Source organism: Dermacentor albipictus, chromosome 6 (genome assembly GCF_038994185.2).
Source record: "Dermacentor albipictus isolate Rhodes 1998 colony chromosome 6, USDA_Dalb.pri_finalv2, whole genome shotgun sequence".
NCBI classification, from domain to species: domain Eukaryota; kingdom Metazoa; phylum Arthropoda; class Arachnida; order Ixodida; family Ixodidae; genus Dermacentor; species Dermacentor albipictus.
Window position 1 is genome coordinate 34,788,840 of NC_091826.1, and position 18,394 is coordinate 34,807,233.

The 18,394-nt window shown below is 50.0% G+C and overlaps 2 protein-coding genes across 2 annotated transcripts in view; both read left to right on the top strand.

The window, feature by feature from the left end:
- LOC139060983 (uncharacterized) overlaps positions 1–18,394 on the top strand; it is a 149,609-nt gene that overhangs the window by 21,661 nt on the left and 109,554 nt on the right. The gene's annotated exons all lie outside the window — the stretch shown is intronic.
- Positions 9,001–14,460, top strand: LOC139061412 (uncharacterized). The gene is made up of 5 exons (XM_070541406.1): positions 9,001–9,400; positions 10,245–10,360; positions 10,793–10,995; positions 13,090–13,196; positions 14,343–14,460. Exons 1-5 carry the CDS (start codon positions 9,057–9,059, stop codon positions 14,458–14,460), a joined length of 888 nt encoding a protein of 295 aa, XP_070397507.1. The 5' UTR covers positions 9,001–9,056.

Sequence of the window (18,394 nt, forward strand, 5' to 3'; positions counted from 1 at the left end):
AGCACACTGGATTCGGCGGGCGCTCCGTGTTGCGTGCAAAGTATACACATGACGGCATTTTCTGGTGGTTCTTTTCACGCTCACGGGGCCTGTCTAGTGTGACCTGTCGTGTTCTACGTAAGAACTGGTTCTGTGAGTCGTACTGAAGCGATTTAAGACAGCATGGCCGTAATTTCTGCGGCATTGAGGCAGACGGATGGCCTAGCGCGATGAGTGCTTGCGCGTTTGAGTCTACAATCAGCCTCGGAGATCAGTTGTCTACTTCCTTAAAATTCGTCTAACGTATCCTTACTATAGCATTGTCACTGTAGTTCTAGGCTGGGGTTTAGCAGCAATGACTAATGACCACTCACAATAAGGTAACAGTTGACCTGCCGATTTGGGCGGCTGACAGGTGAAGGACCGTATCCTTGCTAATTGCCCAAACCTCTCCTAAAATGGTGCCTACCCTGAAAGGCCCAGTGGTGGCCGCAAGACACCCCATTTGAGAACGACCTTGACGAGGACGTCGGCCCGTTTCTCATAATCGCTGTATCCGTGACCGGAGATTGTCGCGGGGTGAACGGTCGATCACAACAATACCCTGTGTTTATGACGTCAGAGACACCTACACCGCCACTTGGCACAGAAACTCGACGCCTGCTTCTTTTTTACGAGACACCGCCCCACAATAATCGTTTTCACAGATGTAATAACCGGTGCCTGTCTTCCGTCTCGCTGCGGCCACAATCTGTTGAGCTTGGGCACGTCAGCTTTCTCGCGCGGTGGCGTTCGGTCAAGAGCACACGCCGATATTTCAGCGCTCATGTCGTCGCTGAAACCGCCGCTGTCTAGTTCGAAAGAACTGGGAAAGCTCCCCGCATCACCGGAAAACGTCGTCAGCTTCACTTCTTTTTGGCGTTAGCACCGTGTGTACTGCGTGTGCAGCGTGTCTACCAAGATGACATTTCCAAATTCCCTGAGTTTTACAGTTTTTCCCTGAGTGCCCTTGCAACATTCCCTGAGTGACGTAGAACTATGTTTTCTGTCAAGACGGTCTGAAACCACGTCGCCCGATACTGTCACTATCTAGTAAGCATATGAAAAATAAAAATACAAAAAACGACCTAATTCAGCTTGAATACTAAGGAGCAGTGTTTATGTTATTCAAAAAGAGAATAGAAAGGAGGGATTAGTAAAATGCACAGCAAATAAAATGGCTTCGAAAAAAATGGCAAATCAAGTCGAACATCCTGAAATACGAATAAAAAGGAGATGCATACAGAATCAAATCAACAGAACCTGATAGAACCTGATAGCAAGAATCAACAGAACCTGATAGCAAGCTCAGTGGCATGAGGCCCGTAGTTTGTCACAATTGACATTCTCTCCCAAACAGCTCGTAAGTGAACCTCAACTGTCCTGACATACTCTCAGCCAGCGAACGACGCCTCAGTGTTGTTTCACTGCTTTAAGAGTTTATCTTGGTTTAGGGTAGGGACACCTGCATCTCGGCATCAGCCAACATTTCTCTCTCTTTTTTTTTGAGCTCAAGCTCCTTCAAAATGGCGGCAGCGCGCTTAGTTTCCTGTTCATTCCTCAATGTGTAGGTTCTTTCTGTTCTTGTCCTCCTTCCGCCATTCGTTCGCCCCACGGACCATTTGAAGCATCTTCTTGGTCACTTGTACAGTCCAAGTCCGATTTTTAGAACTCCCTAGGGGCCGCGAAAACGTCCGAAAAATCGGCCAGTTGGAATAAATAAATGCATGTCGATTACTGCCCTTAAGGGCACATTCGAAAACACTCTGAAGGCCTTTCGGTACACGTATTAAGCATATCGGTGCTCGCACTGTAACAGGAGATACCGGATGCATGCGTGTATAATACTGTGTCGCGTGGCAATAGCCCCTTCCCACTCTAGTTATGCTTCACTGCAATACTTTTGCGTATGCTTCACCAAGTAACATTTCTGTAAAGAGGCGAAGCTGACCTTCGGGAACGGGCATTATGCAACGCACAGTGCTTTCCAAGCTTCTAAGCCAATCGCGACGACCATAAAGGCGAAGTCGGTGCCATTGCTGACAGCAGCGAAATCTTTAAATGAAAAATACGACACCCTACGGCAAGAAGCTTAATAGCGAACGTCGAAGCAGCTAGGTCCAGCGTTTCCACAGTGGTGGCTACGGCTGCCAGCGGATCTGCGTGCGAGAGCGCCGGTTCGAGGCGGCGAGGTAATCAAAACGGCCGCGGTGATGGCTTTGATTAATGCCGCTTCGGACCTGTGGTCACGGCAAACATGTCCGGAAAATCGGACGGCGAAGGGTTCTTGCGTCCTAAATTTCAGACGTTCTGATACACTGACTCTATGGGGTACGTGGTGCCGCCGCGAAGCCTTCCAAATTATCGGGCCTACGGAAAGTCGGTCGTTGACCGTACACTGGAAACTCCTCCAGTCGATGACATGGCGTCAAAGACGATTCATTACGATTCCTGCCTGTTACTCGAGCCAGCATTACCGCGACTTTGGACCCTTTCAACAAAATTGCCGCTAATTTTCCCGGATAGAGGTACAAATTCACTGAGTTTTTCCAGACTACTCAAAATCCCTGAGAAGTCCCCGATTTTCCCGGTTGGTAGACACCCTGTTGTATGTACATTACGGCAATGTAGCATCTCACGTCATCGACTCATGGTGACGTCACACGAAGCAGCTATACCCGTGTCGGTACCTCGTTTACTGGGCTATTTAAAATTATAAGTTTCTAAGCAAACTGAACCACCCTACCGGTCACAGGGCTGTCAACTCCATTCGAAAATGAAAGTGTCCTAATATGGTTAAAAAAACACCTTAGTTGCCCTTTAAAAAGTTTATAAGGGTGCAATCAATTTCGGCGCGCCCGCATGAAAATCTCAAGCACAACACTTACCCTTGCTACTGCAGTGGGTGCTCCATCCTTCGAGCGAGGAGGAATAAACTTTTATTGCAGAACCAGCACTTTATGGTGGCCGGGCCTACGCCTCCCACGAAGGGACGTCGAGGGCTTGCCTCGCCGCCGCCTCGCGGGCGTGCTGGGTCGCCCAGGTTTGGTCGTCGAGGGTGGAGCTCCGCAGAGCCTCATGCAACCTCGCCGAGAGAGTCGTGGTGTTAGTCTGTGCGTACTGTGCTGGGCACTCCCATAGCATATGCGAAAGCGTAGCCGGGTTAATTCCACAGCACCGGCAGTTGGGGGTAGTGTAGACGTCCGGAAATATAAGGTGGAGGCGGGCGGGTGAAGGGTACGTGTTTGTTTGTAGTAGACGCAGGGTGGTAGCCTGCGCCCGGCTGAACTTTGGGTGAGGCGGGGGGAAGATTCGGCGACTCAGGTAAAAGGCCTTAACAAGATCGTTATAAGTTGTCAGACTGTCCCTGGTGTCCAACTCATCTCCAGTGACTCCGGCGCGGTTGACTAGGCCTCGCGCAATGGAGTGGGTGACCTCGTTGAGATTGCGGAGGTGTGGGTGGACAGGGCCCGCATGGGCCGGGATCCATGTTAGGGAGATGATGTTGTCTTCAGAATGTGGTGCCTGGCAGAGGATGCGAAGAGCTTGGGGACAAATACGCCCTTTGCTGAAGTTAATAACGGCTGAGCGAGAGTCACACACTATGGTGTGACAGGTGGGATCTAAAGTGGCCAGGGCGATGGCCACTTCTTCAGCCGTCTCTGCAGTGGGGGTAGTGACGCTGCAGGCATGGTGTAGGGCTCCATCACGTGTGGCAACGGCCACAAATCGTGTGCCATGGGAGTATCGGGCTGCATCAACAAATGTGACGCCAGGTACGTTGGCAAGGGCTTTTATGATAGCTCCGGCCCGAGCTTGGCGCCGGGCCCTGTTATATTCAGGGTGCATATTCCTAGGGATAGGGTCTATGTAGATCCAGCTACGGATGTCGGTCGGGATCGGTTGTTTGGGGCCCTGTTGCTGATGGTAGGTGAAGCCAAGCGTGGACAGAATAAAGCGCCCCGTTTCAGTATGGGTGAGCCGTTCAAGCTGAGAGCGTTGTTGGGCTTCAATGAGTTCGGAAAGGTTGTTGTGAACTCCCAGTTGGTTGAAGAGTTCAGTGCTGGTGCAATGTGGGAGACCAAGTGCTTGCTTGTAGACCCCTCGTATGAGGGTGTCGAGCTTGTTCTGCTCAGCCCGGTACCAGTTGAGGTACGCAGCAACGTAGGTGATGTGGCATATGACAAAGGATTGGACGAGTCGGAGAAGGCTTTCTTCTTTGAGTCCTCCTCGACAGTTAGATATACGTTTAAGAAGTCGTAGGGTGTTTTGAGATTGGGCACAGATCTTGTTGAGAGCCAAGGCGTTGGAGCCGTTGGTAGAGATGGTGAGACCAAGAACCCGGATACTAGGGACGTTTGGGATAGGACTGCCATCTTGAAGGCGTAGGGTGATGGCGTCACAGGGTCGGTGATCAGATTGGTGTTTGGGAGGGCGACCCCGCTGAATGGGCTTGTATAGCAGAAGCTCCGATTTAGCCGGCGAACAGCGCAGTCCAGTCCCTTGGAGATAGGCTTCAACCGTGTCAATCGCCGTTTGGAGGGCCGATTCCACTTGACCATCACTGCCTCGGTACGACCAGATGGTGATGTCGTCGGCGTAGATGGTGTTAGGCCGCTCATCGTCGAACAGGCAGAATTGACGGCGTAGGGCTGCATGATTGTTTTGTATATACTTTTGCAGTGCCGCGAGTTGCCAATGCGTTTTGTGAATGGCGAAGCGTCCACCCCCCAGCGCCTCAGGCGGCAATCGTTTCTGTGGTTGAGGGGTCGGACGGCCCGCGTGGTGTTGGGTGACGAGCCGAGGCGCGCGCCGCCGCGGGGGGCGCGGCGCAGAGGAAAACGGACTCGGAGAAAATGCTTTTACGCGGGCTTTGTTGACATTCCGCCGATGGTCATAATAGGGCCACGCGGACAAAGCTCGAGCGGACAAAGGTTGTATACGCGACGTTGTGGCGCCGGCTCTTGAGTCCCCTGCTAATTAGAGACGCAGCTGCCAGCAAGGTTGACCACGTCTGGCGCGTACGGAGCGGGGGGTTCACCCCCCTACGCATTCGGACGGCAGCCACGTGCATCTTGTTTTGAGCGCTGGGGAGAGCCCGCTTTGTGTCGTGTTACAGCATGCAGTGCGCGCCGTAGAGAGGGGCGCGGCGTCGTTTGAAGAGCACCCGAGTCCGGATGCCGCCAGCGGTAATTAGTTTTCTACCAGGAAAAACCTTGAGGGGGGGACTACGGTACGCGGTGTTGGGACACCAGCGCCCGAGCCACCCTTGCTGGCTAGAAACGCCGCTGAGGTGCGAGATGGCCTCAATAAATCATGCAGGCCTGGCGTGTTTGACGAGGCCGTCACTGACCACGTGGAAATAGGAGGGGGAGAAGAAGATGTGGGAAGAGGGAAAACAGGGTAGTTTTCCAATAGACTCACTTATGAGAGTAAGCCCATCCCTTTGGGTCGTGGCTTAAGAAACTGTCAACTCTCATTGGCAATTGCTTCCGTGGGATGGGCTAACGACCCTGCCGCCCTTTTTCTTTGTCTCTTTCCCCTATAACAACCGAGACGAGGTGCTTGTTCCTCAGTCTAGGCTGTAATCACTAAACCTGATAGAACAGTAAGACTCCGTACGATGCAACGCTAGTCTGGGCCGTAACCACTTAGTGGTAGAACAGTGAGACTCGGTTGGTCGTATGTAGTGACAGTTGTCCTAGGCTCTAACTTAAGAAAAAGTAGAAGAGTAAGGCGCTGTTTACTTGTGTGTTTAGTATCAGTGTTCTTTTGCTAACTCTGTATTTGACTGTGTAAATATTTCCGTTGCAATATATCTTCAAGTTTTGTTACCTCCAACCTGCCTCCTGCTTCATCAACGCCGATAAACACCTTGAAGAGACTTGGGTCGACTTCAAGGAGAAAAGAACAATCATCATCAAAAAACTTAACTGGCGCAGTCGACAGGATCGGCGAGCTCTACAACATCGAATCCTGGACCAGTGGTGAAGGGATCAAGTCATCCAACGAGCACCTCCTGCACCTTTGAGAAGATCCCACAGCAGTCAAGCCCGGCACCGTGGAGGAGATCCGAAAACGACAGTGCATTCAGCAAAGGGTGAGCAGGATTTCTTGCGTCTTTCTCAAGTTGGCATGGCAGTTGATGTGTAGAGCAAATGGTGAGGACACGCGGGGGCGCAGAGACAATGGAGTCTAATGGAGTTGAGGGTGCGACGGTGGCGGAAATGGATCGGAATCGGGAGTTATCAAATGACGATAGGCTAAATTCCGATAAGTCAAATGAAATGAGAGAACCCAGTCAGAGCCAGGAATTTTCGCAGCAGGCATCTCAGCCTTTGCAAATTCCGAATGATACAAGAACGCTTGAGCTTGAAATTCAAAGGCTCAATGCTCAGACTACCTGTATACAGCTTCAGATTGAGTACGAAAGGCTGTTGCAGGCAAGGACGAATGCTGAACGTCTCAATGGCACGTCGTCCAGCGCTGAGTCGGAGCGGGGCGATCGGAGGCGAATGGGCTTCGACTCCGTCGAGCAATGCGCAAAAGTGCTGAAAGGGTTCCGCCTGCCGTGTGACGCGGATGTACCCTTATGGTTTGAGGAGGTAGAAAGACTTTTTGCTACTTACGGGGTACCGTATGAGAGTCGTGTGCATTTAGTCATGCCAGCTCTAACTGAGCGCGTTCGCTACCTACTGCGTAACCTCAACCAGGAAGAGAGTACAGATTACGAGTCAGTTAAACAGGCAGTGTTGATGGAACTGAAGCTTTCTCCGGCGGAGTATCTGCAAAGGTTTGAGAGAGCAGTGAAGCGGAAGGAGGAAACGTGGTCACAGTTCGCGTCGCGAGTGAAAACGTATTTCTCCTACTACCTTCAAGTAAGAGGAGCCGACACTGTAGAAGTGATGGCAGAACTCATGGTTGCGGATCGTATAAAAGCGGGCCTTAGTATAGAGGGTCTTGAATACGTGATGCTACGAGAAGGGGAGGAATGGCTTAAGCCGCCTGAGATTGCCAAAGTACTGCAAACTTTGGAACAAGCGAAAGGCAAAGGATATGCCTCAAAGCCATCAGCGGCAGAGATGGGGCAAAAGCCGACGCGAGTGGCGAAAAGCGCCCTAAAGTGCCACGTATGTCACAGCTCAGGCCATTTCGCTAAGGATTGCCCGAAGTCTAGTGACAAGGGAAACCAGCCAAAGAAGGCTACCGAGCCAAGGCCGAGAGCACAAAGGGTGTTGATAGCCGACGAGACGGGAAGTGGGATACCTGATGGAGTCCTTACTGCAAAGGTAGAGGCCTTGAAACACAAAGGTGAAGGCATGACTAACCTACAGTTGATCCCGATCTCATGCGGAAACGTATCCACAGATGCGATTCTAGATACGGGGAGTGAAATAACTGTCATACGCGAGAGTCTGCTTCCGAAATGTATTGTGGAGCCTTCAGGCACGATACGATTGGTGTCTGCATTTGGTAAAACTATTGAGGCAAAGCTAGCAACGTTGCCGGTAAAGTTAAATAGCCCGCAAATGGCGGCGGAGCCCCAGAACATTGACCTACTCTGCGCGTTGACTAATGAGCTCATCGAGGGCACAGATTGTTTGTTGACCAAGGAAGATTGGGAACATTTATTCAAGGCCAGCAGCTCTCTGGAATCCATTGTAGCACCGGCCGAGCCTGCTCAGAGGATAGAGCGATTAAATGAGAAAGCCGAGGCAGTAGCCTGCAATGTTACTTTGGAGGAGGAAGGTGTTTCTGGGGAAGTTGAGCTAATTGATGAAGAGAGGGATGCGTCAATAAGCCAGAGAGAAGAGTTCCGCAGATTGCAGCTAGCTGACGCTACCTTAAAGAAAGGTTGGGAAGATGCTCGGAGTGGGAAATCCGGCATGTTCGTCTCTGATGGACTCTTATACCACTGGGACTCAATAGTAGGCACCCGAGTGAGACAACTAGTTGTTCCGAAAGACAAGCGCAGTGAGGTGATGCATTTGGCTCACGAGTCACTATGCGGAGGGCACCTAGGCCCGAAGAAAACTAAAACGCGCATTAGGTATAATTTTTTTTGGCCTGGCATGGAGAAGGAGGTATTAGAGCATTGTCGTTCATGCCATGATTGTCAAATTCGCTCTGACAGGCGTCGCACGGACAGAGTATCTATAACTCCTCCCACTAGGCCAAATCACCCTTTTCAAATTGTCAATGCAGACATCATTGGACCCTTAGACAGACCGTCAGCGAAAGGTCATAGGTACGCGCTATGCTTAGTAAACATGTGCACAGAGTGGCCAGAGGTTGTCCCACTGCGCTCGTTGACAGCTAAGGCGACTTGCGACGCGATGATTGAAATTTTCAGTCGCACTGGCGTTCCGGAAATGATCTGTTCCGACCAGGGCACTAATTTCAAATCACAGCTCACACAGTCGATGCTCGAGAAATTAGGTTGCGCACCAAGATTCTCAACCCCAGAACACGAAGAGAAAATAGCTGCAATTAAGAATGTGGCGCCACCACGCACTAAAAAGGAGCTACGCAGCCTGCTAGGACTGTGCGGCTACTATCGCGAGTGCGTCCGAGATGGTGCAGAGGTGGCGAGCCCGCTCATGCGGTTAACAAAGAAAGGGGTACCCAATAGCATACCCTGGTCAGAGGGAGCTCAGACGGCGTTTAAGACGCTGAAACAGTCCCTGTGGGAGGCCGTGGCGCTCAGCACTCCGGACCCATCTGAGTCCTACTGGCTTTTCGCAGACGCGTCAGCTACGGCGGCGGGCGCTTGTTTGGCGCAAATGACAGCCGAGGGAAAGGAGAGGCCTATTGCCTTTGCCAGCCACCGCTTCACGCCGACTCAGACGCGATGGTCGACAATCCGCCTTTTGCGATGCATTGTGGCGCCACTGTGCGGTGGCCACGAGAAACGATTTGGCAGGCGCCGCTCTCGCCGCGACAGACAGCCGCCGCACGCGAGACACGTATGCAAGCAAGCAGCGTGCGAGTGAAAACCGCAACAACGTGTGCGCACAGTTTGTCGCCGTCCGCTAGCCATGGAGCCCGCTGGTGACTGCTTTGTACCTGGAGGTTTCTTCAGTGTGACGAACGGCTGGAAAAAGCGCTTCGGCAACGTCAAAATACCCACGGAAGCGCAGCTCGAAGAACACATGGTGTCGAGCGGAGCGCGCTTCGCGCGACAGCAAATGAAAGGAACGATGTTCCAAGAAGAAGGATACGTGCGCAACGTCATGTACAACGACGTGTCAGCAGAATCCACGTGCGGACTTTTGCGTAGTATCTGCCTACCGTCAATGAAAGGCGGCTATTACATCGTGCACGCCGCGATTTCCAAGGCGTCGGGCTCCATCCTGGCTGGTCATTGCCTCTGCCCCGCAGGGTGAGCAAGCTTTCTATTCTACATCTGGAGCGCGACCTGCATGAACCGCGTGCAGGACATTGAAGTCTGATGGGTTAAATTTTGGAATTCATAACTATACCGGCCCTGCCATTTTGGGCTAGCTGTTTGCTTATATAAAGGTACGGTTGCTTAAATGTTGAACAAATACACATACTGTAAATGAAGAAAGCGGGGAGTTCTTGTTTTTGCGCATTTGCATGTATACCGATCAACACGGTCGTGCAGCATACTTGTCTGCGACCGCACACAGCCTTGGATTGCCGGTATCACACAGTACAGTCGCCCAAATCTTTAACTGGTGTGCGGGAGCGGCGACTTTTCCGTGCGTCAGCGCCGTTTGACGGGGCGAGGGAGGCTAAGCGCATGCGGACAAAGCGCGCTCAGCTGGGCCCATCGTCTACTAGGCTGTTTCCAGCCTCGCCCCGTCAAACGGCGCTGACGCACGGAAAAGTCGCCGCTCCCGCACACCAGTTAAAGATTTGGGCGACTGTACACTATTTAGAGGCATATAACGAGAATGACTTCCAAGTTTGGCTGTTTACTATAAAACCGCTAGTTGTACCTAACTTCGTGCCGGCATAGCTGTCTGACAAGCCGCATCGCATCGTTCAATGGTGCTGTTAATGTGTGCACATGGTGTTACAAGGCCAACGCGCGAGTGGTGGTGTGCGGCTCATGTCTGAGATTGGCGCATGTATTTCACGTTGAGTGACGTGAACTTAAACCCGTTCTTTCGAATTCATAAACACTTGATCCCATCTTTTCCTTGATGAATACCTGTTGAGCATGAAAACTCATCTCCTCTTCCATTTTATTCTTGCAGCCTGAGCGGCACATGCCAACATTTTGTTGGATTAATCCTTCATGCCATTCACTTGGCGCAAAAGGATGCGGCAACGTGCACGGAAGTTCCATGTGCTTGGATTGTTCCTGCCCAAGGTAAGAATGCTACTACTTAGCAAGCATTAGTTAACATAGGAGGCGGCAAAAGTGCCTAAAAAATCTGTGATCACACTTCCGGCCCCTTTCTGCAAACGGTTCTTTGTGGCACCGTGTTGACCATTTAACGTGTTGTAAAATTGTTTGCATTCGTGGTAGCAGCTGTTGAATATCAACTCATTCACACAGCTACATTGTTTACAGCGTACATGAGTATTGGTATGTGGACAAATATAGGCTACTGGTTTTAATTAAGAACACATATTGGTGTCGCTTCAAAAATTCTTAACTACAAGACCTGCATAGAGAAAAAATAATCCCAAACTGCAACATTTAATTTTCTTACAATGGATGTGGTCGTTGGCTAAACATCACAGGAAGCACTTAAAATTTCGTTATTGTACTTGTACAAACAAAACTTTTTTTTTTCAGTCAAAAAGCATGAGCCACCTCTGCCTCTGCAAGACATCACTTTTCACACAAGGAAACATGAAGGTGCGAAAAGGCGGCGGTTTGATCCACTGCCAGGGCTCTCACCGAGTGACCCATCTCTGCTTGCTGCCGATCTCGAAAAGGTGGCAGCAAACTGCCTGCTTCTCCGTTATATGAGCAAAGAAAACTCAGGAGAATCACTTGTAAGTGCTACACTTAACTCTGCATGCTTGTGATCTGTTAAAATAAGAGTTAGCAGTGTTCCATCAGCATGTGACGACAGACAGGAACAGTTTGAGAGCCCCTTTTACTGTGCTTTTATGCGAAGTACAGTTTGCATCAGTATAACACTAATGTCAGTAGTGTTTATATATGGTGACTTTGTTTTATGCGAAGCATATTACGAGAGCTCAACCCAGCTCCTCAGGCGCGGCGGTGTCGCCTTCAATACCACGTGACACCGTGACGTCACGACAGAGGTGAAACGGGGCTCCAACTCGCGCCGTCGCTCGCAGCGGTATATAAGCAGCTGCGCTTGCCTGTGCTAGACACTCACGAGGTGAGATGCTTCCTGGAGGCAGAGCTGCTCGTTGGAATGAGAAGCGAAGGTTGCGGCGTGCTACAGAAACTGATTTTCTAGGTGGATTTGCTCAACTCTTGCAAGGTGGGCTGGGTGGGAATCGAACCAGGGTCTCCGGAGTGTGAGACGGAGACGCTGCCACTGAGCCACGAGTACGATGCTTGAAAGCGGTACAAAAGCGCCTCTAGTGAATGCGGTGTTGCCTTAGAAACGAGCTGTTTCTAAGGCTCAGGCGTGCGTCGCTTGCTCAGGCGCACATTTCGTTGCCGCGCCGAACGCTGCGTTGCTCGACGCTCACCGCGTTCAATGCGGGGCGCGTAGTCGCTGCTCCGTAGCCCATTGTCTTACATCCCTTGGCGGGTCGACGGGAACGCTGTCGCGTTCCACTCTTGAAGGCGAAGCAGAGTAACGCATGAGTTGTTTCTTCGTCTAGCCGAACCAAATATAGCCAAGCAACAGCAGTTCACCAGGCTAAACAGTGGTTCAACAACTAAAATAAAGGCTAGTATGCTTCGCATCCTGGGCTTAACCTTAGCTAAGCCACAGCCATTTTTTTATCTCACTAAACAATCTGCAAGCTTAGCAATGAGATGATGCAGCAAACCTGTGATGTAAGTCTTGGTTAATTGAGGCAACTAAACCTCTTTAAAGCCAAAGTTATTTTAAAAATTCTGGCAGAACCTATCTCGTGATGACTGAAATAATGCGAGAGCATTCATGCACATGCACACTGTTAAACTGACACAAACATCTGTTCAACTTCCATTCTATAGCGTGTCTTGTCCATGACAGCAGTAAGGGACTGTGAATTCCAAAGTGTGATACATTTAAGGGCTTTCAAATGCTGTGTGCCTTTACAAAAGACAAGACCTTTGACGCCTCCTGTAATACTGTAGGTATCAAGTCGGTGATGAACTCCCCAGTGCCTGCTTCATAACTTCTTATAGCCACATGTGATTCACATAATTATCATGCGAGACTGTCCAATCACCTGCAACTTATGCAGCAAAGCATGTGAGTATAGCATGCTGGGCAAGTCTTATTAAATTATCTGTACATAGTTTCCTTAGTTACGTGTATTAAGTGTCCCTTGATTTCTCATACCATGCTTTATAGCTGAATGGAATAACTCTACACAGAGCTGCTGAACCTAATTTTAAAGAATTTTAAATCTTGCGTTGGCATATCTGATGTGCATTGATTACTGTTTACCTCTACGTATGGCTTGAGTTTTTTCTATCCCCTTCTGCAACATGCACATTATTGCACTTTCATATTTACATTTGCTCTTGATTTACAGCACATGTTAGCACGAGTTCATGTCACTGCATCTGAATGTTTTTTTTTTTTAATTTCCTAATGCTAGTAAGCTTGTAGTTTGCTTACTTTCAAAACTGTTCTTTGCTCACCCTGAAAGAAGGCATTTAGAGTACGAATAAATAAAATGTGAAAAATGATTCAGAAGTACAATACTTAGTTTGCTTGTTTAACAACCATGCGCAATAAGGCATGCCAGGTATGAGACCACAATCTGAACCTATTTTGTTGCGCTTCTCACCACTGGCGCAATATGATGCTGTCAAAGACCTGTTTACAAAATCCTCAAATCTTTACTATGCTGCTTCGTATATTTCAAGCTGCACTACTATTCAAGGTAGTCACTAAGCTAACATTTGCATGTTATCTGCGCTGTCTAATGTAAAGCACTATATTCCAGGATGAACACAGTCCCAGTGAAGTGGCACCAGAAGCTTCAGACACTCCACTGGTCCCAGACATTGAAGACATCCACAGTGAGACCTGTCAAAGACTCATACAAGAGAGGTTTGATGGTAAGAAAGTCCACTTCCTTGTTTATTACTTTTTTCGCAACTTTTTGTCTTGGCACGTGTCATTCTGAGGCTGTCTCATTTATATAAGAATGCCCACCTATGTCTCTGGGCATCACCTTCACAAGTATCCCACTGAGCAGCAGATAATGCAGCAGTCAGTTTTAGACTTAGTGTCTTGTCGTTTCTTAACTTTTACAGGGCTGTCGCATAACTCGATGTGTGTGAGCACCCACAGGGTCCTCAAACATATCTGCTTCATCTATGGCATGTTTGTGAAGCACTGTGTGAATGTATAATGGATGTACCTTTAGCATGAGTCCATCACCTGGATTCATGCACGGCATTTGTCATATATATGTGTTGACTGTGTTTTAGCAGAGCATGGAATTGAAAGCATGCACATTTGTCTTGCTCTTCTTGTTTTTAGGCATGTTTAAATACTTGCAATACTGAACCAACTCTACGATTTAGCTATGTTGACCAGCATAATTAGCGAAAAAAAATAAAACATAATGAGCACATGCAAGTTACAAGCTGCAGAAAAATTCTTATGTCACTGTGAAAGTAAGCTGTACAATTTTGTAGGAGATTAGTATCTACCTACATTTTAATCGTTGCAATATGCAGTTGTGTCATTTGACACAACCTAAGTACTTTAGCCTCTTTGAGTAGGCCTGTAGGGGTTTCTTTGTAGGAGTAAATAAAAGCTAACCTAATGGTATTAAGTTTCTGACAAGTGATTCAACATAAAAGAAAGTAAGGCGTGCAAACACCAACAAGAGAACTAGACAACATGGCATTTACTTAGTTTGGTTCTCTTGTATCCATGTTTGCATGCGTTACTTTCTTTTAGTGCGATTCGCTACCAACTAGCTGAACTTTCTCTCATTTTAAGCTTCATTTCTAGTACACTTAGCTCCTATCTGCAGCGTTTGTGTTGTCTGGTTCTCTTGTGTCCATGTTTGCACCCCTTCCTTCCACGATGAATCCCCACCAAATAGCTCAACATTGCCATGACAAGTGATGCTTTGTTGACGTCATGCTACTTCTCATTGCTTTAATACAATGTAATGCTTGCTGTACGACTTGTAAAACGGATTCTAAACCTATAAATTAACAATACTGTTTTTTTTTGCAGCTATACAGGCCCTCTCGGTGGACAGCAGAGCAGTTGTTCTCGAGTCGACGATTGGACAGGCTGCAAATCCAACCTGGCACATGGAGCGGATTGGTCGGCTAACTGCCTCAATGTTTAAAAGAATTGTGCGGTGCCGGAAACCTGACAGTATTGTTAAAGAAATACTTTACCCGCGGAGCTATAAAACTGAAGCCATGCACTATGGAAATGTGCACGAGCCAGATGCCGTTCAGGCATATGAACAGCTAATGGCCTGCATGGATAAGTCCATAACTGTGGGATATACAGGCCTGCACGTGCATGCTGAGCATCCCTTTATTGCTGCATCCCCAGATAGACTGGTATTTGAGGGCAGTGACATGGGGCTGCTAGAAGTTAAATGCCCGTTTTCTTTCAAAGGAAAAAGTATCGAAGAAGCTGCAGCTTCTCCAAAGTTTTGTTGTAGGGCAACAGGTAATGAAATTACATTGAAAAGGGAGCACGAATACTATTACCAGTTGCAGGGCCAAATGGCAGTGACAGGACTTAGCTGGTGCGACTTCGTTGTGTGGACTAATGCAGCATCCATTGCATCCTCCTTACACGTCGAAAGGATTTTCTTTGATGAGGCCATGTGGTCTCAGGAAATATTGCCAGCACTACTGAATTTCTATAGGAATGCTGTGCTAGCTGAGGAGCTGACCCAGCGAATTAGAAGAGGGCTTCCCCTGTATAGTTCTGCCAGGTATGTTGGCACTGCCAAAAGGAATCTGAAAACCTGCAGAAAGCAGGAGCCCCCTACTGCAAAAATAATGCTACGGGGTAGTATTCCCACTGACGAAGAGCCGCGCAGGAAGAAGACGAAGACGACGATTGGAAGCTAGCGCGGGCTGTTGCCTCTTGGTCAACTGCGGCGTATTGCCTTGTAAATATACTTGTAAATAGCTTTTCGTCGGTGTCTTCCTACGTAACATATTTGGTGGAGGTGGACGTTCCCTGTACCTCGTCACGGAGCTTCGCAGTGGACGGTCCGTCGAGCCTACCTTCATGGCTCCCGGCGACGCCAACCCGACTCCACCGGCTCCGACACCTGCTGCCACTTCGACGACCTACATCACCCTCTCCGCTCCCCGTGATCCTGGCGTATTCTCGGCAAAAGATGGGGAAGACGTCGAGGACTGGATCAGCCTTTACGAGCACGTCAGCCGCAATAACCGGTGGGACCCAACTATCATGCTCGCCAACGTCGTCTTTTACCTCGGTGGCACACCTCGAGTTTGGTATCGGACGCACGAAGATGAGCTGACCAGTTGGGATTCGCTTAAGCAAAAGCTTCGAGACTTGTTCGGCAACCCCTACGGTCACCAACTTGCCGCGCAGAAGGCGCTTTCCAGTCGTGTGCAGACGTCAACGGAGCCCTACGTCACGTACATTCAGGACGTCTTGGCTCTATGCCGCAAAGTTGACGCACACATGACTGAGTCCGACAAGGTCTCCCACATCCTCAAAGGCATTGCCGATGACGCCTTCAACTTGCTCGTGTTTAACAACGTCGCGACGGTGGATGCAGTTATAAAAGAGTGCCGCCGCCTGGAATTCGCTAAAAGCCGCCGTATCGACCAACAGTTTGCCCGTCTGCCCAACACCCCAGCGACATCTTCCTGTGCCGACGCTCCTCGTCCCAACAACACTGGCGATGTTACCAGGATTGTCCGGCGTGAGATCGAGGCCGCCTATCCGGCTGCGTTCGACTCCAGCCCCTCCAATGCACCTGCAGTCACTGTTTCCCTGATCCAGGCAGTTGTCCGCCAGGAGTTCGCCAACATGGGTATTCACACAATCTGCTCGGCCCATCGCCCTGATCCCCACCCGGCATCTTCGATTCCACCCCGTCCCGCACCTTCTTACCCTCCACATTTCCGCAACCCCTCTGAATGGCGCACTGCAGACGACAAGCCAATTTGTTTTCACTGCCATCGAATTGGGCACATTTCTCGGCACTGCCGCAGTCGCTGGAGTTCCCTGAACCAGTCCACATATAAATCGAGGGTTCGACGGAAGCCCGTCTGGTCGGGATGAAGCATTGAAGAAGTAAAACGAAGGACACCGACCAACATAGAAGTGCTAAAAAATGAAAAAATCTAAAAGACGTTTCGGCTTTGCTACGGAAGCCTTGTTCACAATGGTATGACGGAAGGTTCATGGAAGCTTATGTATGCTTTAGAACGTGACGTAAGCAGCGCGTGTATGACGGGGGGAGGGTCCCCTCATTTCGATTAAGCGTGTGACGTGTTTTTTGTATATCCAGTGACTCCAGATACAGACGCGATTTGTGGTTTCTTTCTTGGCCGATAATTCTCGAGCGATCCCAGTCGATATTGTGGCCCGTTGCCAAAAAACACGTCACACGCTTAATCGAAATGAGGGGACCCTCCCCCCGTCATACACGCGCTGCTTACGTCACGTTCTAAAGCATACATAAGCTTCCATGAACCTTCCGTCATACCATTGTGAACAAGGCTTCCGTAGCGAAGCCGAAACGTCTTTTAGATTTTTTCATTTTTTAGCACTTCTATGTTGGTCGGTGTCCTTCGTTTTACTTCTTCAGTCTACATATACTGCCTACTCTCGCCCCTCAGGTGGCCTTTCTCGTCCCTATGCTGCCCGCTCAGATAATGCCGCCACCGATTCTCCTGCGCCGAACCGACCCTATTCTCGTTCGCCTTCGCCCCAACGACGACAATCTCGCTCTCCCCAGCCCCGTCGTTCCTATTCGCCGACTCTCTTCGGACGCCGCTCCCAGCCGGAAAACTAGACGATGCAGCGCCTCGAGGTGACACTGCATTGCTCCCTACGCCGCCAAATCCTCTCCTGACGTTGCCCACCCATCTGAACCTTCTTGACGTGCAAGTCGACGGTGTTCCTGTATCAGCTCTCATAGACACTGGGGCGCATTTGTCGGTAATGAGCGCGGATCTTCGTAACCGGCTGAGGAAAATAATCACGCCCGCCACGACGCCTGTTGTCCGTATCGCCGATGGCGGAACAGCCCCCGTAATTGGTATGTGTGCCGCCCGCGTCTCCTTCGCCGATCGCTCCACTACCGTGCTATTCACAGTCATCGCTCACTGTCCCCACGACATCATCCTCGGCTTCCTCTCCGCACATTCTGCTCTCATCGATTGCTCCGCCAGTACTCTCCGCCTCCGAGACATATCGCTGCGAGTACTCATCGAGCGTCTGCGCTCTGCACCTACCGACGCATCCGTTCTCCAGGGCGGCATTCTGTACCGAAGGAGCTTCCTCCCTGACGGCCCTGATCTTCTTCTTGTCGTGCCACAACATCTACGACAGACTGTGCTCTTTCAGATGCATGACGCACCCACTGCAGGACATCTTGGCGTAACCCGCACGTACGACCGCGTCCGCCGCCGCTTCTATTGGCCTGGTCTTGCTCGCTCCGTCCGACGCTATGTTGCTGCCTGTGATCCCTGCCAGCGTCGGAAAACGCCTCAGGTGCTACCTTCCGGTCATCTCCAGCCGATCGCCGTCCCTGTGGAACCGTTTTTTCGTGTTGGATTAGACCTCCTCGGTCCCTTTCCCACGTCATCCTCTGAGAACAAATGGGTAGCCGTCGCAACTGATTACGCCACCCGATACGCTATCACGCGAGCTCTACCTACCAGTTGCGCCACTGACGTCGCGGACTTTCTCTTGCCTGACATTATCTTAGTGCATGGCGCCCCGCGACAGCTGCTTACTGACCACGGTCGTAACTTCCTCTCGAAAGTTGTCGCCGACATTGTGCGTTCCTGCTCTATTCAACACAAGCTGACTACCTCATACCATCCTCAAACCAATGGCCTGACAGAGCGCTTAAACCGTACCCTTACCGACATGCTGTCCAAGTACGTTTCGAAGGACCACCACGACTGGGACGTTGCCCTTCCTTACGTCACCTTTGCTTACAATTCTTCCCGGCACGACACCGCCGGATTTTCTCCATTTTATCTACTCTACGGTCGCGAACCGACCTTGCCCCTTGACACGGTACTTCCTCCTGCTGCGACCTC

What these genes read in the sequence shown, in the direction of transcription:
- LOC139061412 (XM_070541406.1), top strand. Translation starts at nt 9,057, where the DNA reads ATGGAGCCCGCTGGTGACTGCTTTGTACCTGGAGGTTTCTTCAGTGTG. An exon ending in CATTGCCTCTGCCCCGCAGG is followed by an intron (nt 9,401 to 10,244) that starts GTGAGCAAGCTT and finishes TTATTCTTGCAG; the next exon opens with CCTGAGCGGCACATGCCAAC. An exon ending in TTGGATTGTTCCTGCCCAAG is followed by an intron (nt 10,361 to 10,792) that starts GTAAGAATGCTA and finishes TTTTTTTTTCAG; the next exon opens with TCAAAAAGCATGAGCCACCT.